The 16969-nt window shown below is 45.0% G+C and overlaps 1 protein-coding gene across 1 annotated transcript in view; it reads right to left on the bottom strand.

Moving 5' to 3' along the window:
• Positions 1-1082: 1082 nt before the first annotated feature.
• Positions 1083-16969, bottom strand: part of LOC144114453 (serine/threonine-protein kinase 31-like) — a 152922-nt gene continuing 137035 nt past the window's right edge. Inside the window, exons 22-25 of the mRNA XM_077648197.1 lie at positions 10174-10296; positions 8821-8886; positions 4540-4728; positions 1083-2074 (exon numbers count right to left, since the gene is read on the bottom strand). Coding sequence (XP_077504323.1) covers positions 4564-4728; positions 8821-8886; positions 10174-10296 — 354 coding nt within the window. The 3' untranslated portion in view covers positions 1083-2074; positions 4540-4563. The remainder of the gene's footprint in view (positions 2075-4539; positions 4729-8820; positions 8887-10173; positions 10297-16969) is intronic.

The raw sequence follows: 16969 nt of genomic DNA on the forward strand, positions 1-16969 counted from the left end.
ACTTCATGCAACCTTGGTATGGCTACGGAATGCGTGCCTGTGGTTATGTATTTAGCTTGCCACCATGAATGGGGGGTCTCTGGCCCCCCCTTTATATTTCTCTGACCAGTCTGTCAAACCTGAAGGTGCAGTCTAGGAATTCCCCCTTTTGAAATATGAATGCCATTGATTTCTACGCTATAGCAATTTTGAATCCAGACTTGCATCATTAGGCAGCCCTTGGCCAGCTTTTAAGCCTCCAACCATTTCTTGGTAACATATACCGCGTAGGCATTCGAATTACCTTTGTTATTTCTGAACTTATAGGGTTGTAATAAGAGGTATAAATGTGTCTTCTCCGCTTAAATGCGGCTGACAAAGTTCAAAACCGCTGACCCCACCCCGTGACTGCGAGTGCTACCGAGCACACGCCAACCACGGCAAGCCTTGCTCTGAGGGGGAACAAAGGATCGACACTTTAGCTGACATAGACATGGCATTTATTTATGCAACAACAATGCCGGATAGCAACAAAATACGCTAAGGTGGTTATGATGGATTTTTATGGCGCAAGGGCATCTGTGGCCAAAGAGTGCCATGGCATAAGGTTTTCTTCTACTCAAGGTGGGGTTAACGACCCATTTCCTAAGCATTTCACCCTAAATAAGCTGAGCACCCGACCAGGGGAAAGCTTGTACCAATTGTATCACTGGTGGTACCCTGTGGCACTGGGGATCACACTCTGCATTTCCCGCATACGAAGCAGATGCTTAGATCACTAGGCAACCGCTGCTAAGGAATCGAGGTCATTTGACTCACCAGCAAGGCTACAAGCAAACATTTGCCCATAGGGGAAAAGCTCTAGGGCCGGACGGGTTGAGCTAAAGGGAAATGTCCCCACTAAGCCTCTCCTTGCTGGTGGAGAGTGGAGCACTGCGCCGCATGTCAGCGTGCGTCGAGTTGCCGAGCTGAACAGCAAGTGGTGTCCCCCCAAGCGCGTACGCAGCAATCTTGCTGTCCATGGTGCTCGGGTCGCTGCGACGCCGGTGCCCTCCTTTGTTAAAGTAACTAGAAACCAGGGAGGGCCCATCATGGGGAGCAAATTGAAGGGGACGAGTTCCCACCAACTCCAGGGCCTTGGGCATACAATCCATGCTTTCGTCGAAATCTGGATGAATACTAGCAAAGTATGCTCAATTGTTTTTACAGATTTACCACACAATGCAAATGTGTCATTATCTTGCTTAAATTTCTTTTTGCAGCTTCACGTTCTTGGACATCCTTATCTCACTTCAAAAAGCAGGGCGGCTATTCTTGAATTATCATTCGGCAGAAGAGTATCCACCCAGATGTAAAAAGATGCGGCAACACATAAGCTAAAAACTGCAAAAACATTTATTTGAGATCCAATATTATTCAATAAAAGTGCTCTTCTTGAGCAACCAGGTGCGACAATCTGTCACAAAACATTTTTGACTAGATAAACAAAAAGCAGCACACATATCCTTGAGATATTTAAATGCATTTTCCCCACTGGAAGATGACATCCCTGAGAGCTTGCTTGAGCTCCAAGTCTTGCAGCCGACAGCCACGTCTTTTTCCCAGGGCATTATGAAACAATAAAAGCGCTCTTCTTGAGCAACCAAGGTAAAAAGATGCGGCAACACATAAGCTAAAAACTGCAAAAACATTTATTTGAGATCCAATATTATTCAATAAAAGTGCTCTTCTTGAGCAACCAGGTGCGACAATCTGTCACAAAACATTTTTGACTAGATAAACAACAAAAAGCAGCATACATATCCTTGAGATATTTAAATGCATTTTCCCCACTGGAAGATGACATCCCTAAGAGCTTGCTTGAGCTCCAAGTCTTGCAGCCGACCGCCAGACTTTTTCCCAGGGCATTATGAAACAATAAAAGCGCTCTTCTTGAGCAACCAGGTGCGGCAATCTGTCACAAAACATTTTTGACTAGATAAACAACAAAAAGCAGCGCACATATCCTTGAGATATTTAAATGCATTTTCCCCACTGGAAGATGACATCCCTGAGAGCTTGCTTGAGCTCCAAGTCTTGCAGCCGACCGCCACGTCTTTTTCCCAGGGCGTTATGAAACAAGAGGAGGAAAAAAACTTAATTAGGCTGTAGGCTCACAACATACACATTACTCACTACAACTCTCACAACCAACAAACATAATGCAGAGCATTAGCTTTTACTGCATTTCATTCATACATGCAAGTCATATATAACCAACAATTTCAAAAATAATAGCAGCAAAGCTCTTCTTGCTGGCATGGATATAAGTATGTAGTGCACAGTACTAAAAAAATTGTGCACTTAAGACAGCTGAAAATAAGCAAATGAGAGTTCAGGCACAAAATGACACACAGCAGTTACACACTGATATGTGTGAAGGACCTCCGAAATGAATCGTCACAATGCACATGCCTACAGTGCTAAGTGCAGGCTCATCGACACAAGCAAACATGCTCCTTGCAGTAATGAGCTATAGGCTGGGAAGGTGCACTAAGCAGTGCCACCACCTGGCAGGGGACTATGCTTAGTGTGGGTTGCTCCCAGCATTGCCTGCTAGTCGGCAATATGTACCCCCTTTGCTAAAAGTAACTTCTTAGCCATATTGTGGAGCCCTTACAGCAGTCCTACAAACCAAAGGTCATGAAAGGTGAGGACAAGGGTTCTCCTTACCTAACAGTATTAAAGCTTAGTGGCTGCCATAAGTGCCCTGCTACAGGGCTAAGAATAAGAAGCAAAACCCCGTTGATCGGTTACTTTTGACAATTATCATACATGCGTGTGTATGACAAGAACCCCTAGTAATGGCTGCTTGTTTCCCAGTTTCAAAGTGCTCATAGTGGCTTGTCTGCTTCTTTTGGTGAAAGAATAGAGTCTCATATTGTTATCTTGCAATGAAAATGCAGTTAACATTGAGTATGCCATGTCAGGCATGTAGGATTGTCTTGCACCACATCAGTCTGGCAGTTAGGTTTCTTTGACGGACGGCATTTTCAACGCGCGCGCACACACACACAGTCTATTTGAGTAGTTCAGCCAAATGCAAATTAGGTACACAAGCATTTTGGTTTCACTTCGGTTCCGGTGCTAGAATCCATTGTTCACAGATGGAAGTTGTTCAGATAGCAATACTGAGTTAATTCCCATATATGCAGACTTGGTCGTTCTCTGCATTCATAGATTACAGGGAGTCCTCATACTAGGCCACTCCCCTGCAATGGCAAGGGCTGCTGCCGATGGGGCTAGTGAGACCCAGGTTGCACACCAATCATTAACTATACTGCGACCTGCTGCGATGGGCGGCTTGCCCACAACTTGGTGGGCAGTGGCAAGTGAGCACCCTGCCACAAAGCAGCCTGCAAACAGACGGATGGACACAATGGCCACAATAAGTGCTAGCAAGCTAAAACATTAGATACCATGTTAAAAACAAATGACCTGGTCATTGCTGGAAGTATAACAGAACGGAGCCGTCCAGCAACTAAATGCTCCTCATCAGCTTCGTGATAGTTGGGATTTGAGGTGTACAGGGTCATCCTGGAAGTAATGCCGCAAACTTTAAAGGAGACTAACAGCGATACTAAGAACAAAATAGAGCAAGATTTCAGCTACACAGTCACTGTTCGACAAAGTCACCACCACATGTGATGCACCTTTGCCATTAATGAATGGAGCTTGTATGTGGCAGTCATAAAAATTTGAACCAGCAGAGGAAAGCCATTTTCTTACAGCTGTGATGACAGCATGCGAGTCTAGAAAATGCTATACCATATCCCACGTAGTCCATCTTTCATTAGGCCAATGGTTTGCAAGTATGAAGCTGCTAAATTCAGACTAAGGTGGATGCGGCAGAATGGCCGAGCCAAAGTTTGCAATACGCTCCATGGTTGTCAAACACTGGCATGGGCCTGGTGTTGCAGCAAAATTCTGCCTTCTCTGGTCTGACTCCAGAAATTCAGACTTTCAGCTTAGAGCCTCTCCAAGTTTTCTGAACTGACAGCTTCTTGAGAGTCCAAGACATCCAAAAGAATCACACCCTGGCTATTACAATAGGCTGTGCATATCACTTTGCTTGCCAGTGGCTCCGTCTAGCACTTCAGTATTGAATTCATGTCGGCGCTCCCTGGGCTGTCTTATCGATTCCAGCTCCAGCCGTTGCTCATAGCAACCTTAGGAGTGGTGCTGGTTGCTGACTATGCAAGACACATGGAAAAGCTGTGGTAAAAAAGAAGGGCTTTGTGCTTTGTTTGTGAGTACCATGTGCCAAGTAGGATTACGTGATTTCGTTGAAACATTCATGGTGATGCCTCTAGTCTACAGTGTATGGAGCCCGACTTCGGCGAAAAATTTCAATTTGTTTGCACAAGAGGTGCACTGCACAGGACTTCATGATGCCCTGTTTAATTTGCATGCACAAGATTGGGCTGTATACAAAGATGATTAAATTTCTTTTGCTAATATTGCATTCCATGAATTTTTGCCTGCAGGTGTACTCTACATGTTGAATGTGCTATAACCTACCAAACTAGGGTGCTTCCAGGCCCTTCAAGTAGGCATGCCAAACGAAGGTGCTCCACTTGCAGTGTCATGTTGGCTGACCAGTGATGCAAAAAATGGTCTCAGCAGTAGCTCTGCAGCTGTAGGCCGCAACCTTGGCTCCTTGTTCACCAGGGACTGGATAATGACCAAGTCCTCCTTTTCACGTTGTTGCTGTTCCAAATGTGCAATGAAACTTATTACCACACCTTGAAGAGTTATACCACAGACAGACACCGGCATTCAAGTTGAGTACCTGTATTTTTGCAATACTCCAGCATATATAATAATCTGGATGACAATGTCAGCAAAATTATACAAACATACTTTTCATATTTAAATTGAAAACTGCTATCTCAAGAACGAAGACCAGCAGTCATGGTCTACACAATGCCATGGAGTAATGGACTAAAGGGAATTCAGTAGTCCGAACTCCTGAAATTGCTCATGCAGCCCCTAAATACAATGCAAAGAAATTTGTTTTTGAACATTTTATAAATGAGCCTGAATGGGGAAAAATAAATGAATAAACTTGGCTACTACTGTCAATGATACCTATGTAGTACTACTTTTCTTTGTGACACCCCTGTACACTTCATGCATAATGGCCAGGACAGATTTGGTGAGAATAAACTTAAGAATACAATTAGGCTGTCATTAGATTAGTGCATTGTCAATTCAGTCATGCTACCAGTAAAAAAGTGAGGCATGATAATTCCATAGTGAACAGTTTTACCTCACCAGTCTCAAACTATGTTGCAACCATCTCACTATCTATCTTAGACCAGAATAACTATGTGCCATATAGGCTGCATTAGTTATGAGCAACAGCACCTAATATATTTAAGCTGTGAGTGAAACAATCTAACATGTTTACAAAATTAGCACTACTCTAATGTACTTTTAGCTGTTGCAGTTACTGCATTTGCCCATATGCAGCGCCACCACAATTAACGCGAGGGTCACTTTTGCCAGCATGGAACAGGAAAAAAAGAAGACACTATAAGTAATGCTAAGCAGAATGATGCTGCAATATACTGATACAGTGAAAGCTCGTTAATTCGGACAATCGGATAATTCGACCTGCACGCATAGTCCCTACAATTATATATAGGACTCTATGGGGCAAAACTCTAGTTTATTCTGACAAATTTTACCGCCCATCGGTTAATTCGACCTAGTTCCACGGCCCGCCAAGAGCGGCGCTACTGTAAAGTTGGAAAAAAAGAATGTAGCGTAGGCCATCCGTACGGTCATCGTCATCAGCAGTGCGAGAGAGGGCGAGGGAAGCAAGGTTAGCAGTGGCCGAAGCGCCCGGTGTCTTTCTTTGTGCTTCGTTGCCTCTTGCAGTCGTGCTCAGTCGTCGTGTTAACCCTATCTTCAGCAAGTCTCGTTTTGGCGTGTGTCGTCGTTGCCCCGTGTTTCTTGATGCTACGATCGCGGTTATTGAACCCTAACACGCCTTTTCTGGATATTGCGTGCTTTGCCAGCGTGTTTACTGTGCTGTTTTCGAGTGCGTAGCGCGCCGTGCCTGCGCGCCTCGCCATCGCGTCCTGCTCCGATGGCGACACCGACAAAGCGGCCGAAGTACAACCAGGCGAAGGACCTAGCCACGAAAGTGGAAATATTGAAGGTGCTGAAGGATGGTGTTTCACGCTCTGACGTGATGGTCAAGTATGATGTTAAAAGAACCACCTTGGCCACTTACGTGAAGAATGAAAACAGCATTATGGAGGCGTTTGACAGTGAAGCCTACGGTGACAAAAGGAAACGACTGCGGACTGCGGCCCACCCGGAACTCGAAGAAGCCGTAATGCGATGGATTAGAAACGCACGTGAGGCCTACCTCCCTGTGAGTGGGCCATTAATTTGTGCCCAGCCTGAAAGGCTTGCCACAAAAATGAACCTTGAAGAGTTCAAAGCTTCTGAAGGTTGGCTTGCTCGCTTCAGAAGCCGTCACAATCTGACTTTTAAGAGTGTGTGTGGCGAAAGAGCATCCGTGGACGAAGACAGGATCGAGGAGTGGCGGATCACCGGGCTTCGTGAACACCTAGCTGCGTACGACGCTCCGAATATATTTAACACCGACGAAACAGCGCTTTTCTTTAAAGCACTCCCGGATAAGACGATCACCTTTAAAGGCGACCCCTGCACAGCAGGGAAAAGAAGCAAAGAAAGGGTCACTGTGCTACTTGCCGCCAACATGACGGGAACAGAGCGTCTGCCTCTCCTAGTGATCGGAAAGGCTCAGAAGCCGAGGTGCTTCAAGAACGCGCGGCGCCTTCCAATTGAATACCAAGCCAACAGGAAGGCTTGGATGACGTCCAGCATATTTCAGTCCTGGCTTCATCAATTGGATCGGTGTTTTCGAGCTGAGAAACGGAAGGTCCTCATGGTTGTGGACAATTGCAGTGCTCACTGCAAGGTGTCGGGCCTGGAATGGATTAAGCTTGTGTTCCTCCCGCCGAATACAACCGCAGCCCTTCAGCCCATGGACCAGGGCATAATCCAGCATATAAAATGCAAGTACAGAAAGCATGTATTGCAGCGCATGCTTCTCTGTATGGAAGCTGGGAAGAAGTACGACCTTACGCTCCTCAGCGCTTTGAACATTCTGGCGCACGAATGGGCCAACACGCCTACAGCAGTTATTGCGAACTGCTTTCGGCACAGCGGTTTTGTGCAACCGAACTGCGGTGTGGGGGAACTGCCGACAGAAGCAGCTGACGCAACCACAGAAGACGACAGCTGTTTCGACAGCGTTTTGCCTCCTGCCGTGCGGCTCGCGGATTACGTGTCCATCGATGATGGTGTCGCCATTGCCGGTCAGCTGACCGAGGACGAAATCATCCAAGAAGTGACAGGCGCAGACAACGACGATTCGTCGGAAGATGACGTTGTGAGCACCTGCCCCAAACGCCGAAGCGCACGGTGAAAGAAGCCGCAGAAGCCTTGTCCGTGCTGGAAGACTTCTGTGAACAAATTCCGGATGGTTCGCGTGCCGCGGAGCATCTGGCAGCTGTTAGAGCTATGTAGCCGCTCAAATTCGCCCGAAAAAGCAGACGACGATAACAAACTTCTTTGCCAAATAAAGGTATGTCATGCTGGGGCAAATTTCATGTTTTTTGTGGTTCATTCGACATTCGGTTAATTCGACAATTTTTCGCGGTCCCGTCAGTGTCGAATTAACGAGCTTTTACTGTAGTTCGACAAAAGTTTGTAAACGAAAAAAGTACCACAAAAATTGGCCATCACCATCTCCTTCATTACTGTCATCACAAGACATTTCCTTTCTTCAAGAGCGATTCATCCTAACTTCTGTCAAGTGCAATTGAAATGGGTGTTTCTGAAAATGCACGGGTAATTCTCTACTGAAGTGACCTACAGCAAGCAGTTGAAACACTTAGCTTGGGTGCTGATAAAATTGGTGAATAATTAGAATTGCTTTCAGTTCGAAAAAAGCAGCACACTGGGTTTTCAGTGAAAGCATGACATCTTAGAAATGGCTCCTTAAAGCCAAAAACACCAGAGTAAAAAAAAAAAAAAACAGTGGCAATGCACCGCCACTGTTAGACCAGGCCTCGCTGATCTGCTCATAGGATTGATTCAGTGGTGGAAAAAGGTATTTGCATTTTCGAAAAATGTGGTACGCATATGCAAGGAGAGGGTTGAGTCAGGCTGGTTGGTTCATGATGAACGGTATGACAACAGTGCTGACGGACGGGACGGAAGAGGAGACAGACACATGTGCATGTTTCATGTGTCTGTCGCCATGCGCATGTGTCCGTCAGCGCTGTTTCATTGTACCGTATGCATATGCCTTGTATACAAGCCCAGTACTAAATCCACTTGTTATTCTTAGATGGCACAACCAGTTGCTTCTTTAAAAATGGGTGTTTATTGTGCTTCTCAGCTATTTTGCCTAGTCTTCATAACTGCTTCTACATATTATTCAGTTATAACACAAGAGATCACTTTTTGGTTTACCAGTAAAAAAAAAAAAAAAACTTGCTTCATTCAAGGAAATATGGCATTTTGCATAGCTCTATTCCATTCCCACCAATTAGTTGCTCTTAATGGTTTTAATCTACAAACAATTCTGAGTGCATGGCAGTAGTGTTCAATTTTGCAGGCTAGAATCCAGCTTTTGTTTTTTTTAAAAGTTGTAGCAGCCAAACAGCCTGCTGCAACATGCATGCTGCATGATTTAGGCATTACACATGGGCATGAGTTACAGGCACGTCTTAATGTTTGAAATGAACATACCATCTCTCTGACAGAGTCAAGGCTACTGGGAAAGCTTTGACGACGCACAGCTTCAGGATAGAGTACCTACAAAAGGAAGGAATACAAAAAAAAAAAGCCTTTAGTCAACAAAACGAACAAATCTGCTCTTGAAAATTGTATGATGCTGTGTTGCAGGGAAAATCGTGCATTCAATAAAATCATATGCACAATGTAGGAGCCATGCAATGTAGTGTTTACTTTTTGCTCAAGTGATAGCTTCTAGCAACATACAGTTGCAGCCATAATAATAATACAGAACAGTGACGGAACTCTCCTCATGACTTGCCTAGTAAAAATTAGCAGGTACTTGATGCAATGCTATCAGATGCCATTGACGTGGTCACATACAGCCACAAGAAACCCTCACATTTTTCATACAGAACACATGGGAAAAGTTCGAACACCAAAGTATGCACCATATTATTTTGGCTGCATCTGTACATGGCTTTATTGTGAAAAATGCCCAATTACTCCATTTACCTCTGCACCTAAAGACCAAAGTATGTGTAACATCTGCCCAACGACAAGAAGTCATCATTGTTTGTGAGCTATGGCAAGCTTTGCTATTCATCTGAACATTAAAGGAGATGCATGCAGACAACATGCTAATGTTGGTGTTTCCAAAATACCAGCTACAATGGCAACCATGACAAAGTTTACCCAGGCTATTGCTGCGGCAGCAGTTACTAAACCATGAAGTGCTCAGCATAGCTTTGCTGAGTGCAATGAGTGTGGCCTCAAGGGGCTGTGTGCATTCACCCTACCGAAAATATGACCCTTGAACAAAAAAACTCATGACTAATACACTGCACAATTCTGTTGCTAATAAAGGTCGCATGCCCATGAAACAAAGTTCAGTTCTTGCTGCTTCTGTTTTCTCCTTTCATGGATAATTAAAAAACCTGCTTCAGTTTAATATTTTTCACAGTACAATGAACTTCAAGTCAATGAATTCATATCCTATATTCAAGAACCACAACAGTTGCTAAAGGAAAAGCTGGTCCTTGCATCACAGAACAATTCTTTCCACACAAAAACAGCGCCAATTAAGCTTTATAGTGCAGCATTTAAAAATCATCCTGTTTGCGGGCATCAGTAGAGGCAGCTATAAATTTCAAGCAAATCGACGTTTAATCAGCTGAACATTTCAGTGCATTATCTGCATTGAATTTAAGACCATATAAATTGATTTTCGACATTCAGATTAATTTGAATTAATGGCACTATCAACAAGGCTACTGGAGATCACTTGACACAGGACACTCTAGTACTTCTTAGCCATTACAAGAGAAAAGAACGTTGTTACAGCAAATGTTTCTTCAGGAAACTTACCCACAACATCAGGCATCCAAATGCAAACATGTCACTTGCTGGTGTTGGTTCAGCATTTGAGTATCGAAGTTCAGGAGCCGTAAAATCGATGCCATCAACAAGAGGCAATTGATAACTCTTGCCCTGTAAAACGAAGCCAGAAGGTCCTGTTAAGTGCATGTCAGTTGCTTAACCCTTGTAGCGCCGAAGCTACAAAAATACTGCAGAATAACGCATTTACTCGTGTTTACCCGAATTTACTCGTGCACACTTTCTATTTTAAATTAAAGCTTCAAAAAGGGGGTGCGCAAATTAGGTGAAAATTTTGTGAACTTGCTCTGAAAAATTGTATAAAGATCATAACATGCAATATATACTGTATGTTGCCGCCTATCAGTCGACGCCCCCCTCCCCCAGCTCTCACCCCTCGCTGGCCAAAAAACGACTCTAAACATAAGATGCATACTCCCTCCTACCCCTCCCCGCTCCATGTTAAGTAGCTCTTCGCGGGACGGCATGACAGCATGCGTGGAACTATACAATCATGAAGCCAGCTGTCAGAGGCAAGTGTAGATAACAGGTGATAAAACACTGCCCTTGCGTGCGGCCAGCTGACTCTCAGCAAACAGTTAGGCAGTTTCTGATTCCGGTGCACGCGCATCCGTTTGTCAGGGAAAGCGACGGCTAATGTTAGCGAGCTGAGTAAACAGCACGTAATTCCTCCCCTCGCCTCTCGCACCTTTCGGAGCTGCACATGGCGATGCGGACGCTCCGATCTTGCCAAGTCTACATTGTGCGCACCCGCGTGCATGCTGGTGACATGGCGCAGCAGGGAACGTAAAATATGCGAGTAAGTTTTTTTTCTTATAAGCCCAGGTAATAAGATAGGGGTGCACAAATTAATCGAGTAAATACACTATTTTTGAACTTGCAGTATTTTGTGAATAGCTTTCGCACATTGCAGAAAAAAAAAAACTGGCATATTGTGATTACTGCACAAATAAAATTACAATTACGAAGAGTAATTACGAATTATGACCATTTCTGTGTGTCAAATGCCAAAACTGTGCACTAATACTCAGGCACATATGAAAAATAAATAGCAGAGTTCAAAACTGTTACATATCGCGTGCCAGTGCAGAAGTACAACCATGGAAAATTTCGGCTGTTTTGCCATTAGAGTTAGCTTTTTCAGTGAAAGACCTTCCAGCAGGCCTGCTGTGTCTCCAATGGCTGGCACTGTGAATTTAATTTTGCTGAACATGTTCGAAGTTCCCATTTCCATAATAACGTGTGGAAATGATGCACATCTTTGATTGAGCACAAACAAAATCTACGTGCATTTAAGGAATATGGATACCAAATTTTTGCTTATGTATTTTCTCATTTCAAATGATATGTTAGACATTAATATGCATGGAACACCGCGTGGTATTTGCCCACGACCGCTAAAAAATTTATAATTTAACTCCTTCTGGACGCTGTTTTGGTTTCATCAACCGAACGATGGCTGTGATTTGTAGTTCACACTTCACCACATGAGGCACTAAAAAAAAACAAAAGGCATCATAGCTGCTGATACGTCATTTGTTGTCATTTCAGTGTCACAGTCAAATTACGTATCAGCATTTATGTTGCAGATTTTTTCTTGCCTTACGTGACCTAAAGGTAGACTACATGTCATTCATCCTTTGTTTGATGACACCAAAATAGCATGAGAGAAGAAATTCAGTTATAAGTTATTTGGCGGTCACAGGCAAATACCACGCAGTGATCTATGTTTTTTAATGTCTAATGCATTGTTTGAAAGATAAAAAACACGCAGCTAAAATTGGGTGTCATTAGTGCTTTAACGGTCTACCGAACGTGATGCATTGGACACTACAATGCTAAGTTAGAAAAACCTAATCTTGTAAGTAGAGGTGTGCTAATATAATATTTCTGGCTGCGATGCAAAAACAAATGTAATTAAAGTGGTTGCAAAACAGATTGGATATTTTTTAACAGTTTTCAAAATTAGTTTAATTTAACATACTTTTTCACAAAACGATGCTATGAAAAGAGCTCCAGTTATACTTTACTCGTCACTGGCATAGTTAATTATTATACCCACAAGGCCTAAAAAGCATTTTGCTTTGTAGGAATTCTCTGGACAACATAATTCCACTCAGTGAAAAAAGAGGAACTAATACGACAGTTTGATTTAGTGCTTGCAAATGCTGCAATGAAGCATTATAAGGTGGACAAATACCTCCCTACTGGTGGACTGGCGCCAGGGGTTGCTGTTGCAAAGGAAGTGCACACTACACTTCTGGCACTAGGTGGCCGAAGCCGCCGGGAAATCGTGCGAATAGTTGAATGCTCAAGGTACTCCGTAGATCGCATTGTACAAGCTTATAGAGACGAGCAGCGCGTCGGGGATGCCCCAAGAGGAGGAAGGCCGCCTGCCGCCAGTAGGGATGAAGACCTCTGGATTGTGGCAGCTGCAAATTTAGAGCCTACCCTGACCATTGAAGAAATTCGGCAGGAGCTCGCGCTAACTGCGTCTGTAGCAACCATTCGCCGGAGACTTCATGCGGCAGGACTTCGCAGTCGAAGTGCTTGCCAGAGGCCTCTGCTAAGTCAACGGGAGCGGCAAGAACGCCTTCAATTTGCACGTAACCACATGTCGTGGGGAGAAGCTGAATGGAAGCTGGTCGTCTTCACCGACGAGTCAACCTTTGTCACTCGGTGGGACCAGCAGCAGTGGGTTTGGAGAATCGTCGGCACCAGGTAAGAATACTTAATGAAATGTTCGCAGCACAGTAGAACGGACAGTATAGTGTCCCAATCGTGACAGCAGGGATTTGTTCGAAGGAACCAAGAAATGCATATATCCGCCGCGGTGTCTCAGTGCTTACGACACTCGGATGCTCACCCAAAAGACGCAGGTTCGATCACGACCGCGGCGGTTGCATTTCGATGGATTCGGAATGCTAGAGGCCGGTGTGCTGTGCAGTGTCAGTGAGCATAAAGGAACCGCACGTGGCCGAAATTATCCGAAGCCATCCACTGAGGCGTCCCTTATAGCCCGAGTCGCTTTGGGACTTTAAACCCCTATAAACTGAACCAAGCCAGTGAATGCATGACACGACACTTGTGCAGCATGCACCAACCACAGTCAACTGCTGCTTTAGGTTTTTGAAAAAAATGTAATTCTAGACTTTCCAAAGAATATTTAAAAAAAGTAGACTGATTACATTTACATTCAAGGAAGCTCCGGGTTCGGCTTAATGCCATGCAGCCTGTCTGTATTGTCAAATGTTTTGGATGAGAAAAACTAGTGCTAAATCGCACTTACTAGTTCATACAATATAACAGTTTGATGCATGCATCATACGTGCAGGTATGACCAAGAATACATACACAACGTTGCAGCCAGCGGCCGCTGTGCGGTCAGTGTGTGGGGTGCGATTACAAGTTACGGTCTTGGACCGCTTCACAGAATTGAAGGGACATTCAGAGCCGATGCCTACGTCGATGTCATTCAACAAGTACTGGTCCCCTTTTTGCTGGACGGACCATTTCCTGATGGACTGTTCTTGTTACAGCATGACAGGAGCCCCATACATACGGCCAAGTAAGTGGATCAACTGCTGCGCGGCTTAGAATGCTGAAAATAGAACGCAGCTAAACACTGAGTATGCTACGGAGAAAGTGAGAATTCTCTGAACTGTGTCACCTCAACTCGTCCGTCGTCATTTCTGCGCTGCGCTTCGTCTTTGTGGTGAAATGCCAGCGTGGTCAAATACCTTCCCTACAGTCGGACCCAACTCAAGAACGCAGCGACGAATGCGCCTCAAAGGAAGCCCTCCAGCCATTGGCATGGACCGGTTTTCATTACTTTGTGGTCAATGACCAAGCGTGAAATCACAGGTGAAAGGCGGGTACCTCTCTGAAATGGGATTAACAGCAACGTCATGAGACCCGGTCGATGCCATTGACTGGAAGGTCTCCTTCGAGGAGTATTTGTAGCTGCGTTCTTGAGTTGTACCCAATTATAGCAAACAGTGAGTATTGCAGTGTTGAGGCGGCTGCATCGAAAACAATTAGAGCGCAGTTCTTAAGCGCCCGTTCGTGGGTTGAGCCGCGTCTCCATTGCTGGTGAAACCGACAGAACGAGAGTACCGCGGCTAGCTCATAGATCGCGCCAGGGTTGGCGCCTTAGATGGCGCGCACTATAAAAGACAAAGTTTCTTACTATTAACTAGAGGGAAAGCTGGCGGCGGTGCACTTCGGCCACCATGGGAGCTCAAAGCATCATGGAGCGATGAGCTACTTAGTGCGGGACAGTCGGGTTTTTTTTAGGGAACACAGAGTGGCGTTACTCAGATGTGCCATTCCGTCCACGGCGCGCCACGCGCGCAGACGACTTCGGCGCGAACGTAGTGCGCAAAAGCCATAGTAGCGAAAACGGAACAGCACAGGATGCAAATAAATGACTCTTGTTTTTTGAAATGTCATTAAAAAACCTCTTAAAGTGTTTAAGCCACTGCAGTTTTCCTGAGAACATATTTCATTTTAAAAATACGCCTATTAAGGACGAAATATTGGTTTTTGTGGCCTGCAATACTTGGCCAATAGGAAAGCAAGCCATCGCTTATTTCGGGCAAACTTTACATTTACATGCTTTTCTGCTCGTTTGTGGCAATTTATAGACAGGATATTGAATGTTAGGGGGATTCTTGATTATCGAACAACGTTTGCTTTTTCATTATTTTTGGCCAAAAGTTGTAATTCTGCGGTCGGTAGCTCTCCGCCCCATGATGCTTAGAGCGCTCATGGTGGTACAGGTGGTCTCGAGGAAGCTCCATGCAAACTCCCATAGGCGGGGCGCCAGCTTTCCCTCTAGTTAATAGTAAGAAACTGTATGATGAAAGTGGTGCGAGCAGTGTGCGTCGTCCGTCACCACAGCGTGAGTTCGCACGAGCGGAGGTAGGGTGGCGAGGGGAGGGGATGTCTGCGGCGGCACACGACCACCCGCAGCCACGCGCTCCCTCCTCGCAGTCGTGCCACGTTCCGCTCCATTGGAGGGAGCTGCTGTTAAATGTGCTGCACGCAATAAATTGTCCGCGTAGGCCACGCCGCTCACAGCACTGTCTTCCTACTATAAACAGTCTGCTTATAATACAATACGAAGTAGCCTCAGCCAGATCTTTCTGAAGAATGACCGATGCAACCGGTGGACATGCTTCGTCTGCCGCTGCTGCTAAACGAGTTGTGTGAGCAGACCTCATCGCCTCCGCGGAGAGCACCGAGGAGTTCGCGGTGCCGAAGTAGAGGAGCCTGTTTTTCGCGCTGCCGAAGCACACCGAGCTGCGTTCAAATTTCGCATTAGGGAGTCCCTAATAGTCTTTAAAATATTTTTCTGTTGGTTATCCCTCCACGAGCGAGTGGAAAAAATGCACTACAAAGATATGTATATATTTCCTTAAAAACAGTCAAGATGTTGCACTCGGGGCCCAATCGCTTTTATTTCTTGTTGCGAGGGACCTGTTGGTAATTTTGGCTATCAGGAATATCTTGAAGAATGGTCGATTGCCTGTGATGGTGCAATGAGTGGCATAGTACCTTTCAAATGCTTACCACGGCTTTCAAATGCATAATAAATTGCAGATTACATTTTTGTGCCTTGAGGTTGATGACCCATCATTATCAGCCTGACCACGCCCACTGCAGGGCAAAGGGCTCTCCCATCTCCCTCCAATTAACCCTGTCCTGTGCCACCTGCGGCCACCTTTATGTGCAACATTAACAGTAATGTTCAACCGTCTTGGAAGGGAACAGCAGTTAACAATTGGTAGCTAGGTGGTGGAAGAGGGAAGGGGTTACGTCTACTTAGGGCAGGTAGTGACAGCAGATTAGAATCACTAGAGGGAAATAACTAGAAGAATAAGATTGGGGTGGAGCGCATTTGGCAGGTTCTCTCAGATGATGAATGGCAGTTTAACAATGTCCCTGAAGAGAAAAGTGTACAAGAACTGTACCTTACCGGCACTCACCTACGGGGCACAAACGTGGAGGCTAACGAAAAGGGTTCAACTTTAGCTAAGGACAATGGAGAGAGCCATGGAAAGAAAAATTATAGGTATATCGTTAAGAGACCGAAAGTGGGCAGAGTGGGTGAGGAAACAAACGCGGATTAATGACATCCTAGTCGAAATCAAGAGGAAGAAATGGACCTGGGCAGGGCATGTAATGCGAAGGCAAGATAACTGCTGGCCCCATAAGGGTAACGGAGTGGATTCCAAGGGAAGGCAAGCTTAGCAGGGGTCGGCAGAAGGCTAGGTGTGCGGATGAGATTAATAAATTTGCGGGGATGACCCATAGATGCTCCAAACTCCGTTAATACATGCCGTAGCGGTGTCAAGACTTAGTACCGGATCTTCACTTACTTTGTCACTCCTTTAAAAATTTTTGCTCAAATCCCAGACAAAGAGAATAACAACTCTTGCATGTGGAATGTGGTGTTAGTGCAAGTTCATATACCATGGTCGAACAGCGGATTGTTGAGCAGACTGCTGTGACATCTCTGATAGCACACGCACACATTGGGACACGTAAAGGCACATGCCACAGCGCCAAAAAAACATTCTTCCTAACACAGCATTAATGTAAATGCCGAACAATAACTCTTTATAACCTTTGCCTATGTTTTGTTTTTCGACACCATTCATTGCAGCACTGTGCAGTGATATTTTCCCAGTCTACTTTTGTACAAAACTGTTTAAAACTGCCATTGTCATGCTTGCATTGCAGGTGTGTCCGTGCCGTACTT

The sequence above is a fragment of the Amblyomma americanum genome, chromosome 1 (assembly GCF_052857255.1).
Source record: "Amblyomma americanum isolate KBUSLIRL-KWMA chromosome 1, ASM5285725v1, whole genome shotgun sequence".
Classification (NCBI taxonomy): Eukaryota; Metazoa; Arthropoda; class Arachnida; order Ixodida; family Ixodidae; genus Amblyomma; species Amblyomma americanum.